Source organism: Lepidothrix coronata, unplaced genomic scaffold, assembly GCF_001604755.1.
Source record: "Lepidothrix coronata isolate B3197 unplaced genomic scaffold, Lepidothrix_coronata-1.0 Scaffold36, whole genome shotgun sequence".
Taxonomy (NCBI): Eukaryota; Metazoa; Chordata; class Aves; order Passeriformes; family Pipridae; genus Lepidothrix; species Lepidothrix coronata.
The window spans coordinates 1,170,745-1,189,583 of NW_016690216.1; the positions used below are offsets into that span (position 1 = coordinate 1,170,745).

Here is an 18,839-nt window from a genome sequence, read left to right on the forward strand (position 1 = left end):
ACCACTGAACTAAACAGTTACTATTTTAGCACACGGAATTGACTCTCTTTACTGTTGTACCAGAAATCACATAAAACTGCTTCTTACAAAATAGGATTAACTCTTTCATGCCATTATTAAGATATTACTTAAACCATCCTTTTTGACAGTAACATACAATATTTTACTATTATCTGTACATCTTACACTTTAGGAGGGTGATACTATGATCTGCAACTCAGGCCTTCATTGACACTTCATCAGTTTGACAAGCTAGTAATTAGCTCTGTCTTTGTACTTGGAAGCAGTATACCTTTTTATCTCCTTTTTCCCTTTTACTGCTAGTATCCTGCTTTAGCAGGATTCAAATCACAAGCAGAGTGGTAAGCCTGTTATTAGGGCTAAGATACAACTGAGTATCTGAAAACAAATGGTTTAAAACAAAGGGTCAAATCTTCAAGGTTGAAGCTTGAACTGTGTCTGATGTATCTTCCTTCCTTCCTCTTTGGGAGCAGGAGAAACCAAGAAAAAAGTGAGAGATGACTGTGCTGCAACTGCTCTTCAATAATCAGGAGAGAGCCCATAAAAAGAGTCTGACAAGAAGGATCTGAAGAATCCCAATGTAAATGGATGTAAATGGAGAAAATGCTGAAGTAGAGAAGAGCCGGAGGGACTACGATGTGATGTTAGAGAAGAAAACAGCCATTCCAGGAAGCTTGTGCAAGGCTGGGACCACTCAAGCAAAGGCATGATCTTGTGGTGAAGAAGCTGGATAACTACACAGATCTTAGTAGAAATGGGAGACATAACTTCTTGGTTCCGTTCTGTGAAGTAGAACTTAAAAAATCTCTTAGGTCCCAAACAAGTCAAGGACTGCCTAGCACAGAAAGGAAAGGCCAGTGTTATTCCGAAGCACTGTGAGTGCTCTGATCTACTAGCGATTGTATGAAACTGATGCCCACCAACTTGGTGGAGACCTGCCGAGATATATGCCTCTGAAAAATGTAATTACTAAATTTTACATCCTAGTTATGTTGGTCCAGGGTAGTACATATTGAGGGCAACCCAAGAGGATTCACTTGAATACAAGGTTTAACTAAATTGTTGAGACACAACTAAATAGAAGGAAGGACCCACAGTGACCATCGAGTCCAGCCCTTAGCCCTGCACAGGACCATCCCCAAGATTAATATCATGTGCCTGAGAATATTGTCCAAATAATTAAGATACAAATTATTGCTTGTAATTCCATTTCTGGAACCACTAAATTGTCCAATGCATGGAATTTTCTTTCACAGTCCTTTCTCATGCTCCGTATTGTTTCTGCATATCAGTAGTTTTACCGAGGCCCTTCTCAGCACCATGATACAGGAATGGACTGCTAAAATATAGAGCAGAATTTCCTCCCCAGGGCAAGTAATGTGTTGGAACAACAACGCAAATTCTTTTCATGACTTGAAGAAGAACATACTCAACATCTTAAAAGCCTTTATGAGGTAGAATCTGAATGTCCTAGTGATGAATACTTACATAGGAATTTGTGCAAGCGTCATTGAAGAATTCTTACTACAGGCACAACACAGCTGCAGCGTTACTTTTATTTTATCAAGATGTACTCACACTGTGAAAAAATTAATAGTTGCAAGAAAAATGAATGTACTTTTTACCTTCTTAAAACTATGGGTAGGCAGGAAGATGCAGCTGAGTAGTTGGAAGTGCACAAGAAAAATAATGCAGTACTTATTTCCTTCTGGAAAAGGAAAACTGGAAAAAAATTTAAACGGTTTTTTTTGCCATCGTGAAGATGTAACAGCAAAGGAAAGCACCTTTCCTAAACTGTCTTCTTGTTGACTAAAGCCTGGGAAGTTCCACCATGGAAAAAAACCCCCGCACAGAATAAAAACAGTTTGCCACAGCTGCCTTTAAAACAATGCATCACATGCCTCGTTGTGGTGATAGCATGGTACTGCACTCTATCTTTCTGGCATTGGCTTAGATTTTATCCATCAAAAAAACCCCAAAACCAAAGCATCACAACTGAGGGCCCAGTCTGGGAAACTGTTGTTGATAACGTTCACTGCTACTTTATTTTCCTTCCCCTCAGAAGTGGTGCACATTAGTAACCTCTGTTTTCAGAAGCAAGGATGTGCTAGAGAGTTGTAGATATGTGAAGTGGTATATAGGATGGCTGCCAAAATAACTGAACATATTCAGAACTGAAACAGCTGTGGAATGGAGGGGATGTGTTAAGTAGAAGCAGAAACTACTACACATAGGTATGATTACTGCACGTAAACTTAAAATGTTGGGAACAGCATTTGGAGGATGAAAAAATATCATGAGGATAAAACAAATTTTGCATTGGTACCAGTGCCTCTTGCTGCTGAAAGGCTGATGAATGAAGTACTGACTGAAGAGGCTGGAAGTGGTGATCTCTCTGATGGAGAAAACACAAATAGTGTTTCAGGCAGAAGCTCCTGACAGAGAAGAATGAGTTAGCTAAAGACAAGTAAGGCTGAGTGTTTCAAATATAGATACTGCAGAATGAAACAGATGGATTTTTCCTCCACATAATGGATATATAGGGAGCACTCAGAGAAGTCATTTTTTTTTCTGAGGTTAGGCAGCAAAAAAGACAGCTGGGGAGATTAGAATCTGGCAAACAATGAAAATTAAGCATCAACGATTGTATTGCATTTACTGAAAGACCTGCAGAGCATTTGTGGAGAGATTGTCACCAGCTGACTGGTCCTTCAAGGTGAAAAATCGCCCAGTTTTTGTGGTGCCATCAGCATTGGCACCTGTGAAGGATGCTGCAGGGGGTCAAGACGCAGCCCTTGGAAGCTTCTGACCTTCCTAAACCAACGGTAAACTAAAAATTGATGATCAGGAGGAAAACCCATATAGGAAGATTTCATAGAGTAAGAAGATGCAATGATTTAAAGAGAAACAAAAATTTCACGTCAAGCCAACATCATCTGAAGAGCTTTAGCTGAAGGGAACAGACCTTGGAAAGAAGGAACATATCAAGCTAAAGAGTGAAAAGAAAAAGCTACAAGTACAGTCTTTGTTTTGATCTTGCACACCTCTTATTCACTTTGGAATATTTCAAATTATTTCAAAAGCTCTTCAGATTTCTGAGGGCCAGCAATCAAAGATATGTTAGGAACGGTGGCATACCTGTTCCCAGGAAGAGGACTGGCATAAATATATAGCTTATATGGAGAGGCAGTTGGGTCCTTGCTTTCCTTCCTCTAAACGTCTGCTTGGAGAACTCAAAAAAACCAAAAAACAGATGGAAAGCCTATCACAGGGGGTGAAATACATTGTCTCAAAGAATAACTAAATATAGGGGTAAAGAGCATCCTTTGAACCAATCTTAGTCTGAAATCCTGGATTGTGGGAACATAGAATTCAACTGTACCTGTTCAAAAGACTTAAGTCTGTTGACAAATGATAGGTCAAGTGTATAATCTTTAACAAACATCATAGTGTTGCTTCGCATAACTATCTTACACCCCCCCAAGATCAGTCTATTTCATAAGTGGGTGAAAAAACTGGTATCTGAATTTAATAATTAGCCAGTATTTCAAGCTAGTAGCTATGGATAGCAAGGGGAAAGAAATTTTCTGACTCCTAAAGGACTGCTAGTTTTGATGGAGCTCAGCAAGACCCAGAAATGATCCAGAATGTGAAGCTGTTTTCCTGACAGCCTGGACTTCAGCGCTGGAATGAATGACCGAGTGTTGCCTTGACTGTTGAGGCAGCATATGGCAGATGTTTTGTCCATCAGAATATGGACTGTGGAATTTTGTGGAATAAGTGCTACATGGCCTTTCAGCAGATCTTAAAGTAGGAATACTTATAGCTTTATTGCCTTCTGATCATATGGCCTGCAAAGCGCAGAAAAAGAGCCAACCCTTTTTAACACTGTCTGAGTCTCCTGCTTGGACCTGTGTCTGATCACACTGCTGTCCTTTTTTGGCTCTGTGTATGTGGTGTTACTTTAGCTATTCTGTCTACAGGCAAGCACTTCATAAACATTCTTGAGGAAGAATCTGAGGTCTTGAATGCTGCAAAATTCCTGGTAAAGACTGGTCTCTGGGGCCTGGTCCACAAGCCTAATGGCTGGTTAATTGGCAGTATGCATCCCACAAGGTGAGTCATAAATCAGTCTCAATCTGAGAATAGTGGGAGCAGATGTTGCAATTTGGCTTCTTGGATTTACTGTGTGTCTCTCTTGCCTCATTATTATGGAGTGAAAAGACAGGATTCTGATCTGGTTTTGGAAGAAACCAATACCAATGTCAGCATGAAAAAAAAATTAAAAATTGAGATTTGCCCTCAGCCTTTAACTTCTTTGTCTGCAGTTACACGTTTGCTCCATGGCTGCATGATGTAGTCCAAACTTATCGTCTTAAATAATTTGGGACCTCAAATAATTGAGATCCCTATTGAGGATGGGAAAAGAAGGTGATGGTGGAGGTTACTGCATTTCCAAAGAGTGAGGCTATTTTCACATTCATTTGAGGCCCTGGTGAGAATACTTCTTAGGGAGATGCACTTGATCTTAATGGACGTTTCCCTTACAGTTGTTATGGGATTCTTAGAGTATTTTGTCAAGGAGAACAAGCAGTGCTTGCTTCTTGAAGGTTTTTAATTACATTTATTGGATTTCCTAATCTTGAAACACAAATGCCTGCATCAGAAACAAAGAATAATGCAACTCAAAGTCCCATCTCTTCATGTTATTTTCTGAAAAAGTTGTATGAATGACAGACATTTCAAGGTTATACATCATTGAAATGGATCAAATGGCAACATTTATTAGAGGGAAGAAAGTCAAACCAGATGTAATGGGAATCCTCATCTGCTTTCACTAAAGCTGAAACAGAATCTAGTTTTGATGTTAATTTGAATAGCAGTCTGTGAACTTTATTTCAGATTTTTTAAAAAAATGGTAAAATTCTAAATTTGAGGTCTGGATAATTTGATATCTGGATTCTACTTCTCCTCTCCTAAGTGCACACCCAATGAATAGCAGTTAAATATTCTTACTTAGCATATGTAGAAATGTAATTGTATTTTTGCAAAAAGACTGTAGGTTTTGTGTCTTTGTTTCTATGAGGGTTATTTTAGACACATGCTATGTCTGAATTTTGTTTCTAAAGTCTACTGCTTTCTACAAAGTAATTACACATAATGGAGTATCTTTTGTAATATTTACTAACATGTTTTAATGTATTAGACCCCATTTAGCTTTTTTAAAATTCTAGACTAACAAACCTTTTTTCTTTTTTTTTTTTTTTTTTGGTAAATCTTGCTGTGGACACAAGTTCTGTCTTCATTTATCTTTTCAGGCTCCCTTCACAATAGCCCACACGTAATCAGTTCTGTTTCCTTTTACAGTTCATCATGCTTCCCTACTCCACCACCGGTCTCTTAATATTTCCACTATCAGAGCCCTTTTTCCATCCCTTTCCAGATGGGTAAGGCTTGAAACTGGGTGGAATTGCACTGTAACATGAGTGCTACAATACACTACTACTAGTGTATTGCTACTATTTCACTACAATAGTAGTGCTACTATTTCACTAAAATACAGGTGCAGACACTTCTCTGTGGCTCATTGGCTGGTACCCAAAGCTCTGATCCTGTGTGTGCAGGCTCTCCCCTTTATTGATTTGAAATTCAATGACCATGAGGTAGGGTTTGTCAGAGGCCACTAGTACTGCTAATCCTGATAGAACATCTGATTATCTTTAGCTGAGAGACTACAGAAATTCAGGGGTGCCTTCTACAGAAACAGTGATGTTGTTATTAACACCAGATCTGTGTATCACAGAGTCAAGGCTAAAGCTCATTCTGGAGTAGATTATAAGAAAAAAAACCAACCCAACACACAGAAAACAAAAACCCACAACTCCTCAAACCATGGTCTTTGCTTTCTTTTTGTTTGTTTCAAAATCTGAGTAAGGTGGTTTTTTACTTTGAATTGTATTATCACATAATGCAAAACTCTTTCCTGTGCATTCTCTTTCTCTTTTAAATCTTTAACTTCTGTATCTTTCTCCACTTCTCTCTAGTTCATCTGTTCTTTTTCTCTGACTATTGTATTTGCCCACATACAGAACAAGCCTGTGTGGCAGGCAGCCTCTTGCCTTCCCATGCTCCAGCCTTACACCCTCACTTCCCAAATCTGATCTGCTTTAGTCTGTTTTGCATTTCTAAATGTGTGGGATCCAGGTCCTTCTCAGCTAAACAACTCCAGATGCTTTGTAGAAAGTGGGGAGCCACTGCCCATACCCTGGCAAGCCACACTAGCAGCTGCTCAATGGCACTTCCACCCTATGGAGGTGGTATCTCCCATTGTTTGCAGCAAATCCACTGACACTCAGAAGCTGCCAGAGGTGTAGGCATGATAACCGAGGGTTCCCAAGCTGAGTAGGAGTATCTGGTCAAGTTTGTAGCACCCAGTCTTGAGCTTGAATGTTAAGTGACATTCATGCATAGGTTTGTTTTTTTTTTTCTAAGCTAAATCACTTGAAAAGCCTAGTTGTATACAAGAACATGGATATACTTCAATAAAACCAAATGACAGAGATCACAGGATGAAGTGAAAGCTCAGTAGAACATTTCAGACTGCCTGTGTAGCAAAGGAATGCACATATGCTGTTCCTGCTAGAAAAGAAGCCAACATCATGTATATCCAACATTTCCTTTTCCTTGCCTTAAATCAAGAGGCTTGTGGTGCTATTCCTTAGAGTCAACAAACATGCCAGGAAAAATCTGTCTCCAAGCTGACTGCCCTTTCTCAGAACTGCCCATAAGTGCCAGGGAGGATGGAAAAGTGAGCTGCTGGGCTGCAGAGGTGTTTAAGGGAGGAGTTTGCCAGTAAAAGAGAATTGCAGTTTGAAGAATTGCAGAGTTTGAAGTACAGAGAGACCTTCAGTTTTGCCAGAGTTCTTATTAAAAATGTCTAATTCATATAATGAGAAAAGCAATATCCTAAACCAAGTGATCTAAACATCTTATCTCTCCCAGTAATTTTTAATATAATGATGGAGACTATGAGCATAATATATTCTTTTCCTGATGCTTTTTGCTTTAATGCTGGATGAAATATTGCTCTAAGAAGGGATGGGGAGACAAAGGTGGTACATTCTTGTAGTCCTGAGGGACTGCGCAGAGACTTTTTTTATAGGAAAGTGCTTTTACATAATTAGTGAAGCAACCTTACTAGTAAGCTACTCTCTGAAGATCTCAGATACTAACCAGAAGGTTTTTATATACACAGAGCCTATATTCTGCCATAAACTCCACGGAGAAACCTTGTGACTTTTACCTTGCTGCCACACTGTAGTGCTTTATGGGAAAACCTTGATAAGGAAGAGGTACTTCGGCAACAGCCTTTCCCATCAGTGCCTGTCTGTCCCAAATATCTTCCTTACTTACTGCAGCCTGTTCTCCTGGGTAGAAAAGATGCTCAGAAATAGTTGTAAGTTAGTTTATCTTTACACTGACAGGAGACCTAATAAGAAGACACACCATCATTGCATGCCGAACTATGGAGATCGGCTCCTGGATCTGGTTTAGCCTATCCATGCATCAGCGGCCATGGTGACGGGCTCATCCAAACTGCTGTGGCCTCATTATTTCTGTGCTTGCTCTGTAGGCTGCTCTGACTTCTGAGGGAAGGCCATATATGGTCAGATGATCATCTCAGCTAACACATTAGCATGTTGATGATGCACAAGTTAACTCTCACAAAATCAGAGGAGGTATCAATACATTGCAGAATTCCACAGTGACATGGGTGGCAAAAAAAGTGAGAAAATTGTGTTTATAGGAAGAATCCTGTAAAAAATAGGTTGCATCCCTTATTTTGTGGAGAAAAAAAAAAGATATGCAAAAATACTCAAACCACACCTGTGGGGTTTTATTAAACTACCTTTGACTTCTGTGAATTACATTGCAAGATAGTCTCCATTGTGCAGCTAATATCCCATATTGAACAAAAGTTTGTTGGCTAAAGGGAAAAGGCAAAATCCTGTAAATATATCATTCATCTCTAATGAATCCCAAATTAGAATAGATTAAGTGCTGATATTAAAAAAAAACCAAACAAAAAACCCAACAACCCACCCCCCCCCGACAATTGGGAAAGCAAAGTTCAAATTCCATTTGATTTCACCACTCATTTGGAAGATGGCAAATGGATGTATATGAAGGCTAAATCCTAGACATCAAAGAGAATAAATCCAATAGGATAGGATCAAAGAAACATTGGAATAGCATGATACTCAGATAATATGAAATACATATTTTTGGATGAAATCCATCTATGAAGAAGAACCAGCAGATAAATATCTGGTTCTGAGACTGGTGTCACTGGCAGAATTCTGGGGTTTTTGATCATGTGTTGGTTTAAACAACAGCAGGCTTCTGGTGATACAGGGTACACCTGTATCAAAGGGAGAAAAGGATCTTTGCTCAGAAGTTAGCAGGTCTCATGAAAGACCTCTATGAAAGACCTTTAAACTACATTTGAAGGGAAGAGGGGATAAAACCAGGCTCAATAGAGATAAGCCTAGGGGAAGCACACCCATGTTTGAGGGACCGTGTTCTAGCGAGTTTCTTTGGTCTGCCATCTCAGTGGTGGTAGTGGATGGAGATCCATGTGGCAGCAAACATGCAAGAGTTAATGATGTGTTAAAAAGCACAGAAGTGCCTGAGAATGGTTATGTAGGAATTAGGGCTTCTTCCCTCTTCCCTGCAAAAAGTGGCAGGATCAATAGCCCAGCTGAAGTACATCTACACACAGGATGGGCAACAAACAGGACGATCTGGAAGCCATTGCACAGCAGGAAAACTATTATAGTTGCCATAATGGAAACATGGTGGATGAATTCTTGATAGGTTGAGGCCAGCTGTTCAACAAGGCCAAGTGCCAGATCCAGCACTCGGGTCATAACAATCCCATGCAGGCTTGGGGAAGAGTGGCTGGAAAGATGCCTGCTGAGAAGAGAACCTGGAGATGGTCAACACCCAACTGAACATGAGCCAGCAGTGTGCCCAGGTGGCCAAGAAGGCCAATGGCATCCTGGCCTGTATCAGCAATAGTGTAGCCAGCAGGATCAGGGCAGTGATTGTTCCCCTATACTCGGCACTAGTGAGGCTGCACCTCAAATCCTGTGTTCAGTTCTGGGGTCCTCACTGCAAGAAGGACGTTGAGAGGCTGGAGCGTCTCCAGAAAAGGGTGACAGAGCTGTGCCTGAGTGAGCTGGGGTTGTTCAGTCTGGAGAAAAGAAGGCTTGGGGGGGCCTTATTGCTCTCTACAACCACCTGAAAGGAGGTTGTAGTGAGGCGGGGGTTGGCCTCTTCTCCCTAGTAACAAGTGAGAGGACAAGAGGAAATGGCCTCAGGTTCAGCCAGGGAAGGTTTTGATTGGATACTGGGAAAAGTTTCTTCACTGAAAGGGTTGTCAAACATTGGAACAGGCTGCCCAGGGAGTGGTTAATTTGCCACCCCTGGAGGTATTTAAAAGAAGTCTAGATGTGGCACGTGGGAAGATGGTTTAGTGGTGGACTCTGCAGTGTTAGGTTAAGAGTTGGACTTGATGATCTTATAGGTCTTTTCAAACCTAAACAATTCTGTGATTCTATTTAATGATTCTGTGATTTTATCTTCCTATTCCTATGGAATTACACAAAAGAGAAATGTCTTTCTTAAGCTAAGTCCTTAAAGCAAAGATACTGCTGATCTGATCTGAAGCAATGCACATGGGCACTGATTTACCTGGACTATAATCAGAATTACAATCTTTACATTTTTAGGTCTTGGAATGAAATCGTGCTTCATATCTCTGCCAATATGTGTCTGGCATATTTTTGCCCTGTGCCTAGCTGTCTCTGGCTGTCGCTATCGGCTTTGTGTATCAAGCACTTAAGTATTCTACAAATAATAAAAAAAGAAGTATAATAGAGCTAGTTCTTTTTCTTGCTAGTAATATGTTAGATCTTTCATAGGAAAAGTGCAAAGTTTATTGAACTGAAGGAACTTTATGACTGCAAATCTTTAAACACTTACTTCTTTCACGAACCACTGGCAAAAGGCAGGGCCAATCCATTCTCTTGCATGAATTCCACAGTCTATCCAGACAGCTTTCTTGTAGGGCCGTGATCTTTTACCTAACTTCAAGTGTGAATATTCACAAAATATCAATAGATCTCATGACATTAGTGAAACACAATAATGAGAAAATAATAGAATATGAGAAACACTAAACCATTTTGAATTTACTCATATAAAGGAACATAAATTTATTCTTTTCAAAGGTATGGCCAAGATAAGGTTTGGCAGGTATGCCAAGACAATGAGGCTGATCTATGGAAAAAAAAACTGAAAGGAGAAGTGAGATCTCTCAATTCCTCTTTTATGAGGAATGATATTCTTAAATATCACATGGAGTAGGGTGAGGAAGAATGACACTACAGGAATAGCCTGATGAAGAATCAAATTTTCAGAACTCTTCAACAGGAGATGAAAAGAAAATACATTGAAACTAAAATTTTTTTGTGTCTTGCTGACATACTCTAATTTGTGGTCCTAATCATGTGAATTGGAAGCACACAGCCCTTAAATTTTGTCAGCAGCTAAAAAGGAAGTGTATGTGGCACAGGCTGAGAAGGGCTTCAGAGTCCTCTGGGGTCCCTCTCCAGCGTAACTGCTCTCCTAGTTGTCTATAAACACAAAGATTTCCAATCCCCTTAAATCCAGCCCTGCTAATTGAACTTGTCCTGTAATCTATCTTCATGTATAACCAATCCAAGTAAATAGGATTTGCCTTTTAGTTTTCCACCTTTTTTTTCCTTCTTCATTGAAGATGACATTCAGAGAGATACTTAGATCTTAGCAACTTATCCCTGGGAAATGCTATTAAGCTGCATCTCTGGTGTACATGCTATAACATAAGTAACAAAGTGTCTGTCCCTGATTCCAGACTTTAGTCTGATTAATGACAATTTAATCTTTACCTTGAGTACATACAGTGGTCTCCCTTCATAGGATTTTCCAACAGAGAACATGTGAACAAGATCTGAATAAGTTCTATTCAGATGATGCATCCAGTCCTGGATCTGCAAATACAGAAATTAAATCATTGCTTCAGTCTTTGCATTTCATGGGAAATACATGTAATACATTTATTAATCTCAGCTCTCAGTCCTCTGTATGTTTTGGGATTTTCCTATCGTTTTTATTTTTGTCTTTTTTGTTTGTTGGCTTTGCTTGCTTCCTTGCTTGTTTGTTTTTGTTTTGACATTTTAACTATTATTTGGCTCTCATAGCTCTATTGCCAGAGTCTGGATGCTGCCTTCAATTACATAGTATTTTTTTCCCATTTCATTGTTGGATATTACTGGAATGCATTAGCTGTCCATCGAAAATCTGGGGATGGGGCTATTCCACCATTCTCACTAAATACTAATGGAACAAAGAAAGAAGGTCCCTGATTCTGCCTGCCAGAACACAGAATGGCAAACAGATTGACTTGCAGGATTCAATGGTACCTGCAATATTTGTTTCACAGGCACCAGACCTTCTTGACGTGCAGCACTCTCCATGCCTGGTCTAGTGACTTTGCTTTGGTGCAGACTGAAACTGCGTATGTGAGCAGACAGAAATCAACAGAAAGTATTTACCCAGCCATCATCTGGGATAGTTAAACACGAATTTTCATCTATGTATTTTTAAGTATTTGTGCCTCTTGTGTAAATACTTAAGCATTTGGTCACATAGCTTAAAAGAGTCAGTATGACTAATCACTCACTGAAATCTTTTATTCCACTGGAGTAAAAAACCTATTTAAAAAAAAAAGTCCTAAGCTGTCAAAGATAGTGATGTATAAAGATAAGTCTTGAATACAAATACTAAAAAAACATATTTTTCAAGAAGGTGCCTATTTTGGAAGAAGAAATGCTTAGAACACTTCTGAAGATGAACAGGTAACCAGAACTTGTAGAGAGAATGTAGTAGATAAGAGGAACAATATGAATTTTCACGTACTTCTTCTAGGGAGTGATACACTTCGTAGTTATACCCAGAGAGGGACCTTCGATTCCTATACGACCTCAGTCCAGTTTGGTTTTCTACTGCTTTCTGTAGGTCTGATATAAGAATCCTAAGTAAAAAAAAAAGATAGCAGTATTTCTGAAAATGTACTAGAACACATAAGCTAAGTCAGAACAACAATCACATTTAGAAGAAATATAGCAGGAGTTAAACCATCCTGACTTTACTTCATCTGTTATATTTTGACAAAAGAGTGCTTCAGGCTCATTTGAATATAAGCTGCCAAATAAATAGTCCAGCTGCTCTGAAATGTAACAGTGCCTTCAAAAATACAATGAACTTGTTAAATGACTAAAACAGGTTGATTTAAATAATCTAACCAATGTGAAGAAGCAACCACTTTCATTTGTTTATGGAGCAGCATTTGCTGTCTTCTTTTGTAATCCAGTTATATTATGTGATCATGGATCTTCAAAAACCGATTTCAATCCATTTAAAAATCTTTTCAGGCTTAGAAAAACATGCACATACTATTTTTCTGGCATGGAACATTACATATAGTTACAAGTTGTAGAGGCAAAACAAAAAAAGAAGAACGTGGCAACATTGTAATTCTGCCTAAACAGCAAACAAAGAAAAAATCTCAAGTGTGTTTTGTTGTTCACATTATCTATGCTGTAATACTTGTTTGCTAGTTGTATTAAAATAACTCAGGAAAACCATGAAACAATACCAAATGGAAATGAAATATACTTGCATAAAAAGCAGAAGGTTCTTTGTATTATGAGTAAAATGCAGAAAGAGTTGTGTAAGTGGAAATCTTTCCACTTATCTTTTATGGCAAAAATAAATAATGATACAAATACAAATATAATATAGCAAACATCTAAAAATAATTATAAAGAAGAAATTGGAGCATCTATCCATTCCATGAGGCAGTAGCAGGATCTGGGAATATTGTCACTGACATCAGTAACAGCATGACTGTAGAACTGAGTCAATACTTGTATGCCAACTTCTCCCAAAGCATGGGAATGTGTAATCACCACACCACTAATTCATCATTCCTGTAAAATGATAGTCACATTCAACCTTTTAAATTTTCACAGGTATCAGCTGCAATGACAGGAAAAAGATGGAAAGAAATGGCATTTACTGTGCTCCTAACTCAGGTGTGCAGCAGGTACCTCAAACATAATAGGTCCACCTACATGTAATATCAAAGTAAAGGTTATTCCCATCTTCAAATGCATTGGTGAAGTAGTTGTATAATTAGGAATTATATTGTTCTACATCAGCAACATTCATTAAGCAAGCTAAAGAATTATAGTCTTGGCTTTCAAAGTACTATATATACTGTAAGACCAGTACTGTAATGCCTGTAATTAGATTAAAGGAGTGGTTTTATTCAAGTTATTAAAACATTTAATATTTAAAAAAAACACTTGACTTCTTTGCAGAATTCGGATTAGTGTAAGCACCTACCAGAATCAAGCACTGTTTGTTCACTTTTAAAATAATACATTTCATAACTCCTGATTGTTTATTCATCTGTACTCTGCATGAGATTTGATAATCATTCTTTACTCTTAAGTGACTGCGTACTTTGTGTGCTTATAACAGAAAGGCTCTTAAGTCTCTCAGGTTTTAATGCAACCTAAGTGCCTTCTTTACCAGAAAACTTACAACTGAAGCAACTTGGTGCAGAAAGAGTTTATCTGATGCCTGGCTTGTTTTCATGACCATTTTGTCATGAAGTCAAGCCCAAAGACAGATAAGCCTGTTTTACAGACAAGTCACATGGTTCATTACTAGGAATGCTTCCTAACTGTAGAAATTTGTCATAATTTAATCTATTTAAGCTTAATGCTTCCTAACTTTAGAGATTTTTCATAATTTAAGCAATCATCAGGCTGAAATTCTAGCTGGTGTTTGCCTCAGATTTTCCAGTTCCAAAAGGGAAGTAGCAATTTTAACTCCTTTGCAGAGTGTGCAAAAATTAAATAATAATAATAAAAAAACCATTGTGAAAACCAGCCATGTGAAAAGGAGATGTACAAAATCTTGCTTGTGGAGATGCACTTCAGCTCAGTGGCTCAGAGTTACAGATCTCAGGAGGCTTGTCAGGAATGTAGAGGCTTGCTTGTAGAGGCTTTGAAGAGTTTTGCTTCTGATGGCTTGGACCATCTGAGATGGGCAGCAGGGGGAGGAAGAGGGAGAGCAAAGGAAAAGTCTGGACCTGACAAAATGCTGTCCAGCTCCTTCTAAGTGCACACAGCTTGTGTGCCAAAAGTCAGAGAGGGGATTTTTCCCTGTGGAAGATTAATGCAATGTTGTCATACTATTTGTACCATGTTGTTTCAGGTAACCTGCAGAGACCCTTTGCCCTTTCAGTTCTTGCCCTTGCACACTCTGCTCTGCAACCCAAGCAGAGGTCTTCAAGTACAGTGAGTGTTTATAACACATATAAAACAGTCCTCTGTCATTTCATTAAAGGTGATTACTGTGAGCAGGAACAGCAACAGACGTGAATACAACTGCTAGGGCACAGTAATTAGGGGACTTTTTTTTTTATAAGCACAGAAAAACAATTACAGAAATCCCCATCTCAGTTTTAAACATAAACAAAACTGAAGCGGTGTTGAAGACACATGAAAGTCACTCTGAACTTCAGCCACTGAGCTTGTGTAATTAATCTCCATTAATCTCCTTATATTTGTTTCTATATTTTTAGAACAACAAATTTATGAGACAATTGTTATAATAAAAATGGAATTCTGATCAGTACTACATACGTACATACATATACAGTATGATTTGCACCATCCTTTTCTCACTGAAAAATAAACATAAATACTCTCATGTAGGTCTTTATTTAGCAAATATTCGAGAATTCAAATAACTCATCACTTGATTATTCAGATGCTTAGGCATCTCACTGAAAAGGCTTAAATGACAAGATCATTACTCTTGTCCAGTATATCATACTGCTAAATATGAAAGGATAAGTATACTTCAAATTGTCTTGACTTTTTTTAAGGAACACTATAAATGATATGTGATCCTTAGCGTGTGTGTATTTATGTCATATGACTTGTGTTGGGTCACTAGGATTGGAGAATAATAGAACTAATATGTTTCTGTATAGTTGATGAAGAAGGCTTTCCTCTGCATTTGCAGCACACTTTTAAATAAACCTTGCTCCTGCTAAATACAGAGAGAGGCAAAGCAGGCTGTAGAATTAGTAATTACCATCCTTCTCTTAATAGATGTGATTTTGCATGCATTGAAAACACTTCAGCTTGACTCCAAAGGAGGACATTTAATTAAAACTGCCTGCCTGTGGGAGATTTTCTGTTCTCCCATTAAAACGGTTGTTTTCTTGGCAGTGCCTATTTGTCTGCCAGTCTAATTGCTGTGATGTGGAATGTATTCCCAAGCGCACTTGGCATGGTAGAGGCAGACCTGCCCGGAAGGCCTGATCTCTGGAGCAAGGCAAGGAAAGTGAAGCATGGACTTACGTGTACTGGATGTTTGCTTGCTGGAGGTAGGGCAGCAGGCTTCGGGTCGTGTTCTGTGGTACTCGCACGTCAGTGACTGTGCCTTCGACGATGTGGAAGGGGCTGCTGGGCTGCCACAAGTCCACCTGTAGTGCAGGAACCAACCTGTAATTCATATGCATTCAGTGTAGGTGGGGAAATCCAGGAGATGGCACGCTTGAAGGTACGCAGGCAAACACTTTAGGCATGATACAGACAATAGACCTGCACTGGCTGGTCCAGCTTGACATCTATGCTAATGGAGCAGATTTTGAGGAATGATTGCATCCAATTTACCACAACTCTCATGAGAGATTTGCCAATGGGAAGAGAGAACAGTTTCCAGAATGTGCGTCTTCAAATAGTTTGAAAAAAAAGGCACTTCCAGCTTCATGCACTTCCTCAGACTACTATACCTTCCCTATGTCCTATGGAGTCCATGAGTCTCTTTTATTTCACAAGGCATTTTCTGTGTTCACTAGGGCAATAAAAGAATGCTAAAGAGATACAGAAGCATAGCAGATACCACTGTTGTTTACAAAGCGTACCCAAGCTTTATTCTTGATAATAAGCAGATCAGAGGTCAGTAACAGGGTGCCAATAACATGAATACCCAAAATTTTATATGAAATGTCAAAATAACAGGATTAAGATAATCAAATCATTACAATCTTGTAAAAAATGATAGCTACTCAATGATACCACTATTATTATTGTACTACCTCTATCTGCGCATATCTGAGGGATGGTTCTTGTCCATTTTTACTTCCTTTAGTTGCCAAATCTGAAATACATTTGGAAATTCTAGCCTAAGGCAGGCACAAATTTTCAAAAAAGCAAGAAAGTTTGCAAACAGGGGTTTGAAAATCAGTGTTCTACACTCTGTAAAATAGTAGTAAAATAGTGTAGATGCACATACTCTACAACAGAGGTGAGAATAGTTCCTCCTCAGCCAGTGTGAGGATAGTGGCAAAGAACACAAGTTAACAAAACTCCTCCCAGAGCTGTTGGATAGTCCCAGGAGACTATAAATGGGAGTTTCAGCAACTATCTCTGTATCAATGTGACAAATATGCATGTCAGGATCCACAGGCTTTAAAAATATATGTTTGTGAGCTGAATACAAGGAATGGACTACCATGTCCACATGTCTTAAAGAGAATTTAAAAATAATTAATATTTGATAAAAGTCTTTTGATGTTTATTGCAATCAGCTGTGCCAGGCTGCACTGAAGGAAGTCATTAATATAGCTTGTGAGTGTCCACTGCTTTTCAGGTTTCTAAGAAGGTTTTTATAATCTGCATTTTAAAAGCTCCTGACTACTTCTATGCCATACAAGCTATTTTTGAAATACCAAATGCATTTCACCTGGTCTTGCTATAACCTCATTTGTGAGGGGAGTACAGTCTTGAAACATGGGTTTAATTCTCACCATTTCTCAAATGACCCTGATTAAGAATATTCTGATTACCAAGAGGTCATCTGACACTGAACCTGATGCTACCTCTTACAGCAATAGTGACCTCAGTCCAGTTAATCCAATTAAATGCCTCCTACTTTGGAAGCAGCCAAAGAGGAGCAGCCTCTTCTAGTTCCTGCCAAAACCACTCTTTGTTTCATGCTGCCACAATATGGTCTACGGGTCTGAGTGATAGCGGTGGGTGGGCGCAGCATCTTTTCAAGTCTAACACCAGCACTGGCAAAGTTCACGGGGTTTGTGAGGCTGAGAGCAGCTATGACAGATGGTCAGTAGAAAGCAAAATCGTGAATTAAATGGTGTTAAATGCTGCTTATAAATAAATATCTTCTCACTGTGCTAACACCTTATGTTTGTTAGTTTATCTGTCTTTCATATTTTGATACATTAGAGACACTCAGTGAAATTCAACATGGTTAATTTCCCACACAATAATTAGAAATATGTATTAGACTTCTAAGATTTATCCCTAAAAATACACATCAGAAAGGGTAAATTTGTTTCTCTTGGAGCAACAGTGTATCAATCAGCTTGAGCCATGTTTATAAAAATAACAACAAAGTGTTACACAAAAGCTAACAGCAACCAAAACGGAGTTTCCAAGCACACAAAATTGGAATAGAAAAATGAAAAAAAATCACACTTGAGATACACCTGAAAATTGTCTTTGTTCTTGACAGTTACTCAGGATTTATTTTGGTGAAATTCTCAATCATCATGGAGGGGATAAAACAACCAATATTCACACTATTAGTTATAACATCACCAAGCTTTTTAATTTCTGAGGCATTCTAATTGTTCCTCACATTACTGTCTACAAGTGAATATCAGAAGCAGAAGTAATCTTCATGAAATCAGTGGCATATTGCACATCAGTATTCTCTTTTAGTGAAAATCCGGTATTTCACTCCTGGCATTGTCCTGGAAGTGAGACAAAAAATCCCATATTTAGAATACAAATCATTCCACTCCAACTCAGTTCCCTATTTGGCTTCATTTGACTCTCACTCTTCACCCTTTGCAATGTAAATGAAGCATTCTGTGCTCCTCTGAGAGATGTTACCTGTCCTGTCCAGAGTACTTCAATTGCTAACTTGATTTTGCCTTATAAAGCATATAACAAGAAACATATTTCTCCAACAGACATCTTATTTATATTGTAGCCTTCAGTTTGTCCTTGGTGTGACATAGAGACAGTGCATGAAAACTAACAAACAGAAGATGGATTTCAGAGCAGGCATGTTCTATCCTTTACTCACTGTCATCTTCAGGAGACTTCATCATTGTATCTCCCATGGATACTGAGGGTCTCATTGGAGTCATCCCTCTTCTTTCAGCATCATTCTGCTCACAAGTATGCCTTGGATTTCCACTCTGGGCTCTGCTGGTTAGTGAGTGGTAGTGATACTAGTTGCTATCCTATCCTCTTTACTATCTGTGATATGGTGTTGTTATCCCCACACACTATACATGAGCTCTTATACAGTATTATGAATGGTGTACCAGTCAGTGCCAAAAGATATCTATTTGCTGTGTGGGCGGTAGGATTTGCTGGGTAGGAGGAAGATTCTCCAGCTACAAAACAAAGATGCAGAAATCCTACAAAACTCTCTGAACATACAGCCAAAAATCTGAACCTCAAAATTCATCTAGTATCTTGAGGCTAGAGGAAAAGCTATATGCTTAAGAGCATGTCTGCAAACCTAAATACTCTCATCTCCTTTACACATCTTATCCTGTCTTTCAGGCAGCAGGTTGCCTTTGAAAGGTC

General features: G+C 38.8%; 1 protein-coding gene across 1 annotated transcript in view; it reads right to left on the reverse strand.

Moving 5' to 3' along the window:
• CPA6 (carboxypeptidase A6) overlaps positions 1-18,839 on the reverse strand; it is an 80,744-nt gene that overhangs the window by 15,136 nt on the left and 46,769 nt on the right. Inside the window, exons 3-6 of the mRNA XM_017812388.1 lie at positions 15,573-15,697; positions 12,046-12,160; positions 11,016-11,117; positions 10,069-10,173 (exon numbers count right to left, since the gene is read on the reverse strand). Of these exons, the coding sequence (XP_017667877.1) occupies positions 10,069-10,173; positions 11,016-11,117; positions 12,046-12,160; positions 15,573-15,697 (447 nt within the window). The remainder of the gene's footprint in view (positions 1-10,068; positions 10,174-11,015; positions 11,118-12,045; positions 12,161-15,572; positions 15,698-18,839) is intronic.